At 43.9% G+C, this 16,472-nt stretch overlaps 1 protein-coding gene across 6 annotated transcripts; it reads left to right on the top strand.

Annotated features, from left to right (window-relative positions):
* The first annotated feature begins 3,844 nt into the window (after positions 1 to 3,844).
* LOC125552015 (uncharacterized) lies at positions 3,845 to 14,886 on the top strand. Of its 6 annotated transcripts, XR_015600061.1 has the most exons (13): positions 3,846 to 4,151; positions 7,044 to 7,173; positions 7,257 to 8,849; positions 9,339 to 9,527; positions 9,621 to 9,716; positions 9,821 to 9,989; positions 10,767 to 10,890; positions 10,972 to 12,747; positions 12,858 to 13,748; positions 14,314 to 14,381; positions 14,486 to 14,604; positions 14,681 to 14,768; positions 14,850 to 14,886. XR_015600061.1 is itself a non-coding variant. In XM_048715467.2 (9 exons), the coding sequence occupies exons 3-9, from the start codon at positions 7,490 to 7,492 to the stop codon at positions 13,248 to 13,250; spliced, it is 4,107 nt and encodes a 1,368-aa protein (XP_048571424.2). In that variant the 5' UTR covers positions 3,846 to 4,151; positions 7,044 to 7,173; positions 7,257 to 7,489; the 3' UTR covers positions 13,251 to 13,919. The 6 variants fall into 6 exon arrangements, 1 of the variants encoding a protein (XP_048571424.2); XR_007303362.2 differs by having other exon boundaries at positions 3,845 to 4,151; positions 9,899 to 9,989; positions 14,681 to 14,886; XR_007303360.2 differs by having other exon boundaries at positions 7,374 to 8,849; positions 14,681 to 14,886.
* The last annotated feature ends 1,586 nt before the right edge of the window (positions 14,887 to 16,472 follow it).

The raw sequence follows: 16,472 nt of genomic DNA, 5'->3' as shown, positions 1-16,472 counted from the left end.
AAGTGTATGAAAGCTCAAAATGAAAACTAAATGGGTGTGCATCCAACTTGCTTGCTCATGAAGACCTCGGGCGTTTGAGGAAGCCTATCATCGAAATATACAAGCCAAGTTCTATAATGAAAATTCCCGCTAGTATATGAAAATGATAACTCAAGAGACTCTCTATATGAAGAACATGGTGTTACTCTGAAGCACAAGTGTGGTAAAAGGATAGTAGCATTGCCCCTTCTCTTTTTTTCTCATTTTTCGTTTCCATTTTTTGGGATCTCTATTTTTTCCTTTTTTGTTTTATTTTTCAATTTTTTTGTCCGGAGTCTCACCCCGACTTGTGGGGAAATCATAGTCTCCATCACCCTTTCCTCACTGGGACAATGCTCTAATAATGATGATCATCACACTTCTATTTAGTTATAACTTAATATTACAGCTTGATATCTAGAACAATATGACTCTATATGAATGCCTCTAACAGTGCACCAGGATGTGCAATGACCTAGCATAGCAAAGATATCAAAAAATGGACAGGCCATAAAATATCATGGTAGCTATCTTAATATTTTTCACATAACGAGCATCGAGGTTTTTAGGAGGTTCCCCATCTCCATGAGTAGCAAGTACACCTATTTTTTTATATTTCATGTTCCATTTCCATAACTAAAGGTAGATAACAACTTAGAACAGAAAGTAAAATCTACTTAGTGATAAAGCAAACAAGCACGCACAAGAATATTAACCCCCACGCTATTGCTCCCCGGCAACGGCGATAGAAAAAGGTCTTGATAACCACAAGTATAGGGGATCAATTGTAGCCTTTCTCGATAAGTAAGAGTGTCGAATCCAATGAGGAGCTGAAGGTAGAACAAATATCCTGTCAAGTTCTATCGATCACCGATACAACTCTACACATGCTTTACGTTTGCTTTACCTAGAACAAGTATGAAACTAGAAGTACTTTGTAGGTGTGATAGATTAGGTTTGCAAGATAATAAAGAACATGTAAATATAAGCCAGGGGCTATTTAGATAAAAAACAATTAAGTTAGTTTTAGTAGAGAGCTTTTTGTCATAAGAAAGTTACTTGTCCCTAGACAATCGATAACTAGACCGGTAATCATTATTGCAATTTTATATGAGGGAGGGGCATAAGCTAACATACTTTCTCTACTTGGATCATATGCACTTGTGATTGGAACTCTACCAAGCATCCACAACTACTAAAGGTCATTAAGGTAAAACCCAACCATAACACTAAAGTATCAAGTCCTCTTTACTCCCATATGCAAACAACCTACTTACTCGGGTTTAAGCTTCTGTCACTCTAGCAACCCACCATAAGCGAAACCATGAGCATATTTCAAACCCTACAGCAGGGATCCCTCATGCTTGCACGACACGGAGAGCACCATAGGACAACACCAATAATAAAACATGCAACTCAAACCAATCACGATCATCAATCAACCCATAGGACAAAACAGATCTACTCAAACATCATAGGATAGCCATACATCATTGTGAAATAACATATAGCATTGAGCACCATGTTTAAGTAGAGATTACAGCGATGAGAAGATGTGTTACACCACTGCATAGAGGGGGAGAGAGTTGGTGATGACGACGACGAAGTTATTGGTGTAGATCGCTGGCACGATGGCCTCGGCGGCGTTCCGGCGCCACCGGGAGAGAGGGGGAGAGAGCCCTTCCCTCTTCTTCTTTCTTGACCCCCCCTAGATGGGAGGAGGGTTTTCCCTCTGGTTCATGGCCTCCATGGTTGCAGAGGGATGGGAGCCCCTCCGAGATTGGATCTCTCTCTCTTTGTTTCCTTCTGTTTATGCGTTCTTGTTTTCTGCCCTTTCACCGTTTCTTAAATTCCTGGAGATTCGTAACTTCGATTGGGCTGGAATTTTAACATGATTTTTATCCGGATATCATCTTTTTTATGGCGAAAGAAGGGCACCAACCGCCTTACGGGATAGCCACAAGCCCCCTAGGCGCGCCCTGGGGAGGGGAGGCGCGCCTCCAGGGCTTGTGGGCCCCTCGGGCATTGTCTCGCGTAGATTCCAATTTCCAAAAATCACATATATTCCAAAAAATATCCGTAAGTTTTTATCGCGTTTGGACTTCGTTTGGTATGGATATTCCGCGAAACAAAAAACATGCAACAAACGGGAACTGGCACTGGGCACTAGATCAATATGTTAGTCCAAAAAATAGTATAAAAAGTTGCCAAAAGTATATGAAAGTTGTAGAATATTGGCATGAAACAATAAAAAGTTATAGTTACGACGGAGACATATCAATCACCACCATCGGCTCCAGCACGCCGCCGCCCTCTGGCTTTGGGACGACCACATCGCCTACGGCCGACAAGGCGTGCTACACGTCGAGGCCCTTCCACTGGATGTGTTCGTACTCGCGGACTGAATCCTCGAGCACCTTCTTCATGAGCTCCCACTCTTGGGCGCTTAGGGCCGGTGGCGGCGGCGGGACGGCGAGCGCGTACCTGTGGCCTCGGCGGGCTCGGAGCACGGGCGCCAAAGAAAGTTTGCCGCCGCACGTCGTGCTTGTCCCGGAACCACGTGACCCACATCGGGGACTTGACGGTGAACTTGGGGTCATGAAGAAGGTCTGGATGCAGCTGCGCTCGTCGGCGGTTGATCTCAAGTGGACGGGCACGACCGCTCGTCGGGATGGCCGCCACAGACACCTGATCGAGGCTGAGATGCCACCCATTTGGCACATGCGCGTCGGGCCATGGGAGCTAGGTGGCCGTGTCCCCGTGGCGTTGGCACACCTCCACCTTCACGTATGGCCTCTACCGCGGCGCGACGATGGGCGGCGAGATAGAGAACCCGCCGGTGCTCCTCGATCCTGATGGGGCAGAATAAGAGCCGGCTTGAACGTCGTGCTTGATGGACGCCCCCGGGATCCACTTCCATATCCCCATCATGGCCGGTGGCCCAGTCTAGGTCTTGTCAGACGCGTGAGGGCAAAGAAGTGTGTGGAAGTGCACTAATCGGTCCATGGGGTAGACATTAAAAGGACGCGTGAGGGCGGACATGTGGGCCCCATCCACAAGTTTGGGATGGAAGGTGGTTAGTCGTTTGCCACGCGGGACTGAGGTCAAACACCGAGAGGACAAACGCTCGTCCGTCCAATGTCCGCTTGAACAAAATCAACCTAAATTTGGGTCAGAAATAAGTCCAAATGGACAAGCGCCGGGCAGATTTTATATTCAATCCATGCATTGGGCCATGTTATTTGTTTGTCTCGAGCCAAATGAACAGAGGCGGACTAAATGCGGTCTTAAGTTGGCGTGAGATGAGTGAGAAGACTAGCCACAATAAAGAGTAACATACTTACTAACATACACATTTTCCTGGACTATATTACTACCTTCATAGTGAGTAGTAATATAAGTATGGTAAAATGCAAAGCCTTATTTATTAGGTCATAGACTCATATTGCATTAGGACATGTGATGTTATAATAACTAGCTAAATTATTCAAAGTACATCTCTCCTCATTAATGTATTGTCACGTAAACAAATTTGTTAAGTTGAACTTGTAGTGCCTACTCCAGCTAGTCGAAGAGAACGGACGAGTTTGGTTCCAACCTGGTGCCTGCGATGCGACTGCATCCGCCCGAGATGCGAGCGAACGCACACCCCCACGCGCGACCCGGGCCCACCACCCCTTTCATCGGGTTACGCAGCAAGCGGACCCACAGCCGGGTTCCACAAGGCAGGGGCATATAACGTGGTTGGGGCTGTACGGTTTGGTCCGCGTAGCCGGTGGCTGTTGGGCCTGGCCCCCGGTGGGTTATAAATAAGCCTCCACCCATCGCCTCTTCCCTCACATCTGGACCTCACACCCACCCCCTCTCTCCTCTCTCTCTCTCGTCGAGAAGAAAGAAAGGAAGCGAAAGCTCTAGTAGTCTCGTCACCTGCACACAGACCGCTCGTGAGGCGAGAGAGGGGCCGAGTCCGAGGCCACCAAACCAAAAAGGAAAATAATTCTTTTCTTGGAGAAGAACACGCACGCATCGAGGAGGGAGGCGGGGGCATACAGGAGAGGGTGGAAGGGAACCCTAGTCAAGCAGAGACGGATCTGCCCTCCGCCGCCGACGCCGACGCCGACAACGATCGCCTGGTACGGAGATCCCCGCCAACTCACGACTCTTCCTGCTTGCCTGCTACGAACCCTAGGACCCGCCGTCACGCGGTTTCGATACGAATTGAACGGGGCGGCGGTCGAATGACGAAACCCTAGGATGGGATGGATGCGCGTGGGTGGGACGAGCCTTTTTTTTCCTTCCATCTCTCTCCAAGTTAGGCAGGCGGGGCATGGGCTGCTGCCTAATTCGGACATTAACTGTGCGATGTGAGTTTGCCGAATCTCGAAACGGAATGGGGATCAGGGTACGGGGGATTCGCCAAATCTAGCGACGGCTTCCAAGGGACGTTTATGGAATTTGAAAAGATTTCCATGGGATTTCCTGATTTAAGACGGGGCGATAAATACCCTATCCTGGTAGATCGAGCAAACAGAAGCAGGCTATGCCATGCTAGTGGTAGCAATGAATGGAAGAGGGTACACGATCTTTATTTGTGCTGCCGTATATTAACTTTCCTCTTGCTAATTGATTTCTAGCACTCGACATAGGGGTTTGGAGGTACATTGTTTACCCCTACCATTAGTTGCTCTTGCTTCTTCAGTTTTTATTAGTTCATCATCTGTTTAGTCAAATAATAGAGGGCACGTGTTAGATTCATTTGCTTTTTGTTTGAATAGTGGATTGTTCATCTAATTTGTACAGTTGCTACGCTGTAGTTAATTGTCAACCTAGTTTTTGACTTTTTGGTGAGTAGAATTGGCAGATTTGTTACACTGCTACTGGAACATCATGTTTTGTTGGTTGTTAGTTAGAACCCATTGTTTCTTAGATGACATGTATGATTTTGTACTGATTTGGGTGGGATTTTGTCGTATGCGTACTTCTTCTGTTGTAACATTTAATTCAGAGTATAACGGCATCTACAATGCCAGGTGCTAGAGGCTGGTGCTAGGATTGATTTCCTGCCTGTTTAGTGGTTGTGCTCTGTTAAATCCTGGTGTTCTAAGTAGCATCGACGCAAAAGCATGCGCCAAGCGCTTGGCTCGTTTCTTTTCCGCACGAAGTGCCTAGTTGCGTAATTAGCGCATATAAATCAGCGTCCGCCGTTGAAAGGTAAGGCGGTGGGTTTTAAAGTTTATGATATTTATTTATTCCCCCTAAGTGTCTGTCCAGGCGTCTAGCATTGTAGATGCTGTAAGTGAATCATAGTTGCGCCTTGGTCAATTTTGTAATAAAGGGATATTTTTGTAGTCTGTAAATTAAATTCCTCCTTGGGTAACTTTTAATAATAGTTAATACTTAACCTTCTGACTTCATTGGAGGCACACATCCTCTATTCTGTTTGAAGTGGACTTTTGAATATCAAGTTTGATATTCCTGTAACATTGTAGTAGTCATCAAGCTATTTATGTCAGATAGAAGGTTTGGAGAGTCATTTGTGCTACTGGTTAACTGTTAGGAGTTGGATAGATTTTTTGGATTTGTTGGATGCCTTTAGCTGAAGGCACTCCTGTTGTAAATAGCTTTAATTTAGGGTTGTCTTTAAATCATTGCTGCCCAAAGGGGTCATTTACCATTTATAGGCATGTGCTTATTTTAGTTGATGTTCTATTCAGACTAGCTCTGGATCATTTTCCCATTTGAAACTTTTGGTCAAGTTTGTAGACCTCTACTTTAGTGATGATATAATTTGGAGTAGCTGTGAATCAATATTGGTGTTTATTCATCGGTTGTCTAACTGGGTGTGTGCCTTTTGGTTTGAGTGGCATGAAGAGAACATTTGTTGGTTGTAGCGATTGTGTTTTTCTTTTTGAAAGATAACGTGTTTGTCCATCGGAGCAGGGGACAACTTGCCATTTCTGCAAAACTAGAAGAAGCCCATCACTAATAAAACATTTGAGTGCTCAATGGATAAAATGCCGAATCTGCATAGAGGAATCAAGCCAGGGTTGGAGAAGAAGCGGAATATAAAGAGGAGCAGAGACGCATGGGTAAGTAGAGAAGCAGGGGCATGGTAAGAGGAAGAACGGGGCTTGGGGTGGCGGTGGCTCGGAAGCTGAAGGGAGCAGAAGGTGGATGAGAATAAGAGGAACTGGGGAATAATGATGAATGCGAGAGGGTGGAGGAGAAGCTCAGGTAGGAGGCAGTGATGCCAGAGGCTGAAACATTTGTAGGTGGTGGTGAAGCAGGAGGGAGGAGATGGTGGCGGATTATAAGAGCTTACCCGCAGTTTAGAATACAGTCGTAATTCAGGATCAGGGTTGAAATTATTACTGGATTAGACCCTAGGGCTTATGCGGAGTTGGTGAGACCTCTTGCAGTGCATAGGTACTTTAGATGAGGTGCTAAGTGCATGAAAGGGCTTATAGCAACTAAACTCTCCAATGCATAGGTGCTTTGTTTCTTGTTGCTAAGCTCTCTTCATTTAATGAGTTGTAGACTGTAAATTGTGTTTTCATCTAGGTGCGCGCCCCTAGCATCGTTTCTTTGTGGGCTCATCAAACTCCTCTCTCCTCTTAATTACCTTGCCACAACAGATTTTTTGCATACTTGGGGAGCCTTTGCCCCGGTACAAGGTGGAGCACTGGGAAGGGCCTCGAAGTTTTTAGGCTCATTTATTGAGCTATACTCTCTCTCTCTCTCTCTCCCCTACAGCCATTAATGTATCCTCTGTTTGATAGGGAACCCCTTTTTAGTTTGGAAGAAATTGATACTAGTCTTGCTACAAGCTTTTATTGTTTTTTTGTCTGTGGTAATTTGTTAAATATTGCTGTACTTCATGTTGAAATCCAATCCGTTTGCTTTTGAGTTGATAGTATAGATGCCCTGTCCCAGACATAATGGTGTGTATGACAATGTTTACCTTTAGGTAGTTATGCACCATCTGCTTGATATGTTCCACATACTTATTTACGTTGTCTGTAAAGGGTCTGTCTGGATGTGGAGATCCTGAATTCCTAGAATCCAGTTTCTTGAGATGGATATGAAGTGGGCAACAAGAGGACGAAGGGGGCTGGGTCTGAACATGACAGGAATGCAGCGAAGAATCGTATTCAGGTCGCATAACCTGATCAAGATTTGTCTTTTCTGTAGTACCGTACAATGAGGGTTCTGCTGTAACTGTTCACTTCCTTGTTCAGCTCTGCTTCCGCCTCTTGTTGATGGGCTATCTCAGTAATGGAATGAAGCATCCAGGCACCCCTTGAACACCCTGTTTATCATTGTATATTACTAACATATTACGCTGGTTGTTGCAGATTTCTTGCTATACAGAAGGTCAATAATAGTTCTCTTCCAGTAGGTGCTATTGCCCTGGAAGATTGTTACTGAATCCACCAGTTAAACATTCAAGTTATATGCATTTACACATGACATGGGGTCTCGTGGAAGGATGTTATTTGACCTCAATGAGCTCCCAACAGAAGCTGACGAAGAAGAAGCTGCTGTTGTTGTGTCCCAACCTCAGCTTCCTGTTCCCAATATGTATCCCTCAAATTTGTTTCCACCACAAGAAGTGCCTTGGTCACAAGGGATATTAAACAACCATGCCTTTAATCATGCATCTTCTGGTTCAGGTTTTCAGCCTTTTGTTAGAAGTACAGATTCACAAAATGTAAAGAATTCTATGAATACAGAAGAGAATTTGGATGCTACTGCGGCTTCTACATCTGTGGTAACTAATAATTTATCTGATAGTGTTGTGTGTCCTACTGGGCCCTCCAATCAGGTTCCACAATCAGTTGAAAGAGAAGAGGGAGAGTGGTCTGATGCAGATGGTGCTTCTGACACAGCAGGTAGTAGTGTCAGCAACAAGGAAGAATCTGCCGGTACTGCAAGTACTCAAGTGAAAAGAGAATCCCAGGAGAGTGGACCTGCTATTGTTAAATCTACTGATGTGATTAAAGATGACATTGCTCCTGAACCTGGTGACACTGAAATGTCTGATGTGTCTAAAGGTCCAGTCCTTCATGGTCTGACAGGACTAGAGAGCATGAAAACGTCTGAATCTAAAGGAAGTCAACCTGTGGATGATTTGGACCAGTGCACTAAGTCAAAGGATGTCAGAGGAGTAGAAGCCAGTTATGCATTGAAGTGCACGAACAACCCTGCAAAGAGACCTAAGTTAGATGATCACAAAGTTGCAATGCTTGGTAAAAAGCGAGCGAGGCAGACTGTGTTCATCAATGTTGAGGATGCAAAACAAGCTGGCACAATGAAGACAATTACACCGAGGAGACAGTCATCTTTTCCAGCACCAATTGTTACACGTACCGTGAAAGAAGCTTCTCGTGGTGTTGGTGAAAGAGCTGCAGACAAGCAGAACCAACCAGTCATCAGGGATCAGAGACAATCTGAGATGATTGGTCCAGAAAGAAGTAATTCTGCAGATCCTTGTGACCAAAATGGAGAATCTAATGGTGATTTTGAGTTGGGATCTCACGGCAGGTCAAAGAAAATGAATGCCGAAGAACCCCCCTCAGATAGTTACCAACAATCTGTGCCAAGGCAGGCCTTTTCAAAGCAGCCCACGGATTCCAAGCAGTTTAAAGGCAGACCAGTCTCTTCTCAGAGAGCACTTCTAACAGGACAACATACTGCAGATCAGAAGCCAGCCAACAAAAGGTCTCTTGTTCCAAAGAAGCAAGCTTCAGTTAATAACACACAGTATAATGACACATCTGTTGAACGATTTATACGGGAAGTGACAAATGGCAAGTTCTGGCACAATCCAGGTTAGTTCTTCGGCATTGTCCCTGTTTCTTCTGGACATCTTTGGTTAACTGACGCTGTTGTTTAATCTGGAAACTTCTTTCATGTGCTGTGAGGCAATACATTTTGTTTATGCGCTTGTGAAATTTGGCTAGTGCTACTTCCTCAAATGCTAATTCTGTTTTAGTGACTTGCAGAACATAAGGGTGACTTATACGCTTATAAGAAGATTGCAGTCCTTTAGACATATATGGTTTATTTTATATAAATAGTAAACTTAAGTATTATATATGTCTGCCTGTGTTCTGTATTTATTAGGACTGTTCCTAGTTTGCTCCGTATTTTTCTTTCATGGTTGGTACAATTGCACTGTTTTTTCTGTGTGAATACATGCCTTGTATATAATTATTGCATCGTCAGTGTTTGCTTGGTTTCGTTCTATTGTAAAACCAGTGTGTGTGCATGAGCACTCTTAGTTTGACAAGGCAAGTTTATAATTGTTATCTGAACAGAGGAGGAAGAACTTCAGTGTGTTCCTGGAAGCTTTGATTCTGCCGAGGAGTACATTAGAGTTTTTGAGCCTTTGCTTTTTGAGGAATGCAGAGCTCAGCTATATAGTTCCTACGAGGAGAGTCTTGAGGCTGTATCAAGGGATGCACATGTAATGGTGCGTGTGAAAAGTGTGGATAGGCGTGAAAGAGGTATATTTTCTGCATTTTTATTGCCCCCTTTTTTGTAGAGCAATCATGTTACCCATTGTAATCACCTAACATAAATATGCTTGCTGCATTCAGGATGGTATGATGTTATTGTTTTGCCAACACATGAATATAAATGGACTTTTAAAGAAGGAGAAGTTGCAATTTTGTCGTCCCCCCGGCCTGGTTCAGGTAGCCATACTGATAATATCCCTTTATTTTTATCAAGATTTTTATTTTGCTTCCACAAATATGTTTTGACAACTTTGTTCACTTACCTTTGTTTTGTTCATTAGCTGCCCAATCAAGTAGATCTAATAGGAAGACTGCTGCTTCAAATGAAGACGCTGAAGCTGACTATGGACGGCTTGTAGGTACGGTCAGACGCCATATGCCTATTGATACGCGTGATCCCATTGGAGCAACTATCCATTTTTATGCTGGGGATTCATTTGATTGTAGCAGGTAATCCAGTGTTAGTGATATCATTGTTCTTTAGCTATCCCACACTATGTTTTGATAAGACCACACTTTTGTGCTCTTTGTCCACCCTGTTCCCCTACTATATCAACAGTGATTGGAATTTTCTTAGTTCTTTTTATCACTGGCATGTGATTGTTTGCTTCACAGTTCACACACATGATAGAAGTTGCATGCCAAATTTATTTAAGTCAACTATGCTTTGGAATTTATCATGCTTGACACGATGAATTTTGCACTGCACGATGCAGGTTTACCTTGGAATGAGCAGTACTTACTCATACAACAGCTTGTCTAACTTGTCAGTTTGCCTTTGGCTTTTAAGGTCGTCGGGTTTTTCACGTGCACAGTTACATTGAACATTACACATGCACACAAAACCATCTGCTCTGCAATTTTCTGTAACTTCCTAGTTCTGGTTTGTCTAGTGTTGAGAACATCACCATCTTATTATGAATTAAGCTATACTCAAGCGAAAATCCCCTCATCCTAACAGGACCTGTGATGAGGTTCATAGACACAATTTTCTGAGAATATTACCTACTCCCTCCGTCTGAAAAAGCTTGTCCCTCAAATGGATGTATCTAGCACCAAGTTAGTGCTAGATACATCCATTTGAGGAACAAGCTTGGGACAAGTTTTTTCGGACGGAGGGAGTACTAGATTGTTACGTTTAGTTTACTTTGTTAAGTTGACTCGATTCATATACACTGTTATTGACCTTTTTTTATTGTTTTGGTTGTCTTTTCTGTGATGCACTAGCGAGACTAATGTTCTGAGGAAACTGCAACCTCGAAGCACCTGGTATCTAACGGGTCTTGGTTCCCTTGCAACAACACAAAGGGAATATGTAGCATTGCATGCATTCCGCCGTCTTAATGTGCAGGTAATGCATATTACACCTGGTTGTTATCTGTCTTTCTTGGTTAACATTTTTGCTTGACGCTGATAAAAAACTTTCCATCAGATGCAAAACGCAATTCTTCAGCCAAGTCCAGAGCACTTCCCAAAATACCAAGAGCAGCCGCCTGCTATGCCTGACTGTTTCACTCCAAGTTTTTCTGATCATATCAATCGTACTTTCAATGGGCCTCAGCTATCGGCTATTCATTGGGCTGCAATGCACACAGCTGCTGGTACAAGCAATGGAGTGGTTAAGAAACAAGAACCATGGCCTTTCACATTAGTACAAGGTCCTCCGGGGACAGGGAAAACCCATACTGTGTGGGGAATGTTAAATGTTATTCATCTTGTTCAGTATCAACATTACTATGCTGCTCTGCTAAAGAAACTTGCTCCTGAAAGTTACAAGCAAGTTGGTAGTACCACTAACAGCAGCTCAGAGGCTTTTGCCGCAGGGTCTATTGATGAAGTTTTGCAGAGCATGGATCAGAACCTTTTCCGCACTCTTCCCAAGCTTTGCCCCAAACCACGGATGCTTGTGTGCGCCCCATCAAATGCTGCAACAGATGAGCTGCTTTCTCGTGTTCTTGACCGAGGTTTCATAGATGGTGAGATGAAGGTTTACCGCCCTGATGTTGCCCGTGTTGGAGTTGACACACAGTCTCGTGCTGCCCAAGCTGTATCAGTTGAGCGACGGACGGAACAGCTTTTAATGAAGGGCCGTGATGAAGTAATTGGGTGGTTGCAGCAGCTAAAAGGCCGTGAGCAGCAGTTATCACAGGAGATAGGGCTTCTACAGAGGGAACTTAATATCGTTGCAGCAGCTGGTAGATCCCATGGTTCGGTTGGGGTAGATCCTGATGTGCTAGCTCACAGGGATCGTAACCGTGACGTTCTGCTTCAAAAACTTGCTGCCTCTGTAGAAAGCAGGGATAAAGTACTTGTAGAGATGTCAAGGCTGCTGATATTAGAAAGCAGGTTCCGTGTTGGCAGCAACTTCAATCTGGAAGATGCTAGGTCTAGTCTGGAAGCCAGTTTCGCCAATGAAGCAGAAATTGTTTTTACAACAGTGTCAAGCAGCGGGCGCAGGTTATTTTCTCGCCTTAGTCATGGTTTTGATATGGTTGTTATCGATGAGGCTGCTCAGGCCAGTGAAGTTGGAGTCCTCCCTCCACTTGCACTTGGTGCCGCTAGATGTGTCTTGGTAGGTGATCCACAGCAGCTCCCTGCCACTGTTATTAGTAAAGCGGCTGGAACTTTACTCTATAGCAGGAGCCTTTTTGAGAGGTTTCAGCAGGCTGGTTGCCCTACCATTTTGTTGTCAGTGCAATATCGGATGCATCCCCAGATCCGAGAGTTTCCATCACGATACTTTTATCAAGGCCGCCTTACAGACAGTGAAAGTGTTGTCAAACTGCCTGATGAGTTGTATTACAAAGATGCATTAATGGCACCTTACATATTTTATGACATCTCACATGGTCGTGAGTCTCATAGAGGTGGATCATCTTCATACCAGAATGTTCATGAAGCTCAGTTTGCATTGCGTTTATACGAGCATCTTCAGAAGCTTGTGAAAGTTAATGGTGGTAAGAAGGCATCTGTTGGTATAATCACTCCATATAAGTTGCAGTTGAAGTGTCTTCAGCGGGAATTTGAGGAGGTCATGAATACTGAGGAAGGGAAAGATATCTACATAAACACAGTAGATGCTTTTCAAGGCCAGGAGCGTGATGTGATTATCATGTCATGCGTGCGTGCTTCAAACCACGGCGTGGGTTTTGTTGCAGATATACGGCGCATGAATGTTGCTCTTACTCGAGCTAGGAGAGCTCTATGGGTACGTCTCTCTGTCCTCTTTTAAAAAATGCATCAAGACCACTGTACTGCTACTTCAAAACATGCTATGAACAAATGCTATAGTACTAATAGTTATTCGTCGTTTTCTAGGTTGTTGGTAATGCCAGTGCTCTCATGCAGTCAGAGGACTGGGCGGCGCTGGTAGCAGATGCAAAGGCCAGAAAATGTTTCATGGACTTGGATAGCATCCCCAAGGACTTTCTTGCCATGAAGATCTCTTCCAACACTCCAGGAAGGAATACTTCAAACAACCTAAGGAACTTGAGGACTGGTGGACCAAGACCGAGGCATCTGGACATGCTTCCGGACCCCAGGATTGGCATGAGGGCTGATGAGGATGAGCGTCCTAACTCTGTTCCAAGAAATGCTAGTTACCGGAATTTGGATGACCTGGGACGATCTGGTGATAGATCTAGGGAAAGTTTGCAGTTTGGAGTGGCCAAGAGGCCGAATTCATCCAATGGTTCTCGGAGAGAAGTCTGAAGACAATGCATTGCTATCTTCATCTTTGCGTGCGCGTAACAATGATGAGCTTCCTCGGGATGAAGCCTGGTTGGAGCAAAGCATCACCTATTGGAAGATGTACACCCTGGGTCGGTTGTGTTAAGGAGAAGGCATTATTGACATAATGAAAGGATTCCTCATGAAATTAGTAGGCCTCTCGGCGGCATGTTGCAACAATAGCCACTGACGTCAGTCCAATCAGATCGTCAGATGCGCTCTGTTGGGTGGTTCAGATTACAGTAGAAAAAGGCTGCCCCAGGTCCTCAGTGTTCTGCAATTGTGCAGGACACATTTGGTCTGTTGATATAACCAGACTTCAACAAGGCTGCAGCTGGATGGTTACTTTCTGGGATTGCAATACTTGCTTTAGTGTGCTTAACAGGCTACCATCTTTCTCATAGATATAAATACATGCGCATGGGCATTTCCATTTTGAGACATGCCAGGAGAGATAAATCTCACTGGCCCTAGAGCAAGGTTAGGTGTCAAGCTTTGCCGCGAGATTGCTGCTAGCTACAAACATGCGTTGCTTGATATGCCCTTGTAGGATCAGTATTGCTAACGTAGGCAGGGCTTCTGTAACATATGACATAAGCTCCCTCTATGTACAAAGTCCACATCTAGAAAAGAAAATCATTTTTTTATTCAGCTGCCTTGTTGTCTGTCACCTGTTGTTAGTTCGAGACTGTTGAATGGTGTTTTATGTTGTTGGAAGATGTTATCATGTTTTCAGTTATGTTCTTACCTGATATTGCACATTGTTGGTTTTTGTACTTCTATGTTGATCTGTGGTATAGCTTGTGCTCTTTAAACTGGTATGTGGTATAGCATGGTGTTTGGTTGGCATTATTATATTGATTGATGTAAAATTCCAACCGGGGTGACGCTGTACATGCTTCGGGTTTGTGGAAGCCCTGTTTGGATCCTTCTGTTTTTTTGTCTGATATCTGAGGTCCCCTGTTAGCATAAACCAGCCCTTGTTCTTTTTGCTAGTTCTTGATTTTACAGGCATGTACTGATATGGTTCTTGTTCTCTATGCAGGGTATATCTGATGATGTTTCATAATCTTAGCTTGGAATGCTGCTGGTTCGGTGGTGGTCCTCTGAGATGTCAGTTTTAGCATAAGCTAGCCCTTAATTCTTTTTTGTCTGAATCAGATTTGCTTGTGCAGGCCTGTGTTGTACTGTATTGATCTTGGTCTTGTTCTGTGCAGGCTACACCTTATGATGTACTAGTATGACATTCTGTTCTGCAGAATTTCAGAATGCCGAGGGCTATGACTTCAATCCTGGCTGGGTGTTGCTGGACGGTGGTGGTCATCGAAGATCTCAGGTATGCTCAAAATGTTCTGTTTCTTCTTGGGTTATCAGATTTGCTGGTTCTCCATTTAATTCCTCTTTTCATTCAGGTACGACACGAAAAGAGTACTTGCCAGCTTGGTGTGATGCATGTATGCCCCCAGGAAGACCTTACGTCCAAGCTGGAGTGCTTTTCTGGTACTTGAAAGTGAACATGCTGCTGTGATTATTTTAATTCGCAATATAACACAGATTGTGATTATTTTTTATGGCGAAAAGGATCTGATACATTATAAAGATTCACTTGAAGTACAAATCATCTCAAGCACTTGCCGCTGCTCGAACGAGCTGTTGACGGTCCTTTATACCGGACTGGCCTGTCCTCTTCGTGCAAGTGCTCAATGCAAGCTGTAGTAGCTGACGTTGAATCGATATGAAATACCGGTCACCAAATTTGCCGTAGCCAATGGCAAGCGAGAATGTTAGCAACCCAGTGCTCAATCCACTCAAACTAGCATGAATTACAAACCATGGAGGTTGGTCAAGAAATGTATCTATATGTATGATAGTTCTAGATACATCTATTTTTATTCATTTCTATGACAAGTAATTTCGGACGGAGAGAGAGAAGGAAGATCAGGAGCCAGTCAAGTCGTACAAGCAAGGCCGAAGCCATCCTTTCCCTGCCAAGCTGCTCGTGGGGGCCGAATCCATCTGTTCCCAGCCGAGTTGCTCGTTGAGGCCCCCCCTGTAGTGCATCTCCTTCGTGGGCTGGGTAGTGCCTGAGAGCCCGACAAGGCCCAGGTTGTTGACACAATCCCTCCCACCATAAGATTCGACTTGCCCCAAGTCGATGTTTAGTAGCGCCATCCGGGGTCCCATGGAGTTGGCAAGGCATACTGAACCCATTCTACAGTTTCGTCCTCAAGTCGATGTTGTGTTGAACCTCCTGGGTCCCATGTCACCTGTGATGTATCAAAACCATTCCCCAAACAAGCATCATCCATACTGTTAAAGATTGTCTCGTCACCAGGTCTTAAGATTGTCTCGCCACCAGGTCTTAGAATAGGAAGCCCGCGATTGATCCACTGCCTTCTTAGAACTGAGCAAATCGACTCGTTTTGCCTCTCACATCATTCATGTCTTTCGGAGGCATTGTGATTTGCTCTCTTTGTCCCATCATCTTGTTTTGTCAAGATCATGTTATTTTCTTTGCTTATCCATTTAACTGGAATGTTGTGTCCTTCGTTTAAGTTCTTTTCATCTTATCAAGTCTTGCCTCTCTTTTGAACCGGAGCGCTGTTCGAATTCTTCTTGCTTTGTGCCATTCTTCATGACCTTGCAACCTTCCAAGGTTTGTTGGTTTCACTCGTTGTCAAAAAAGCAACTTAGTTTTACTTTTTCTCTTTCTCTTTCGTTTGTCATCCTTAGATCTCGGGACGAGATCTCTTGTAAGTGGAGGAGAGTTGTGACGACCCGAGACCAACGCTTCATATGCCTTTCATGTATTTTGAATTTTATCGTGTGATTTGTTTTGTTCGTTACATTTTTCTTTTGCATCATGTCATTATGCAACCCCCTTTTAAAACTCAACTAAATAAATTGCATAGATCGTTGATCTATTTAAATTGAGGGAATTCACATGGTGATTCTCTTTGTAACATATTTTTTCAATATTTTAAGGAGCTATAATAAAATATTCCGTTAATTTGGAATTAACCATAACACACTTGCATTTTAATTCCATGCCTCTTCTACTTCAAGTTTCATCTCCAAACCTTGTCGATAATTCTTTCTCCATTTATCGAGGCTCTTCCTAAAATCTCAACATTTTTGGGCATTTCGAAATCCTAGTCCTTGTTCAAACCATTTGATTAAATTCAAATGACTTTGAATTTAATT

Source organism: Triticum urartu, chromosome 1A (assembly GCF_056163025.1).
Source record: "Triticum urartu cultivar PI428250 chromosome 1A, HENAU_Tu73, whole genome shotgun sequence".
Classification (NCBI taxonomy): Eukaryota; Viridiplantae; Streptophyta; class Magnoliopsida; order Poales; family Poaceae; genus Triticum; species Triticum urartu.
Note: the sequence above shows the minus strand (reverse complement) of the source record. Positions and strands in the feature narration are given on the sequence as shown.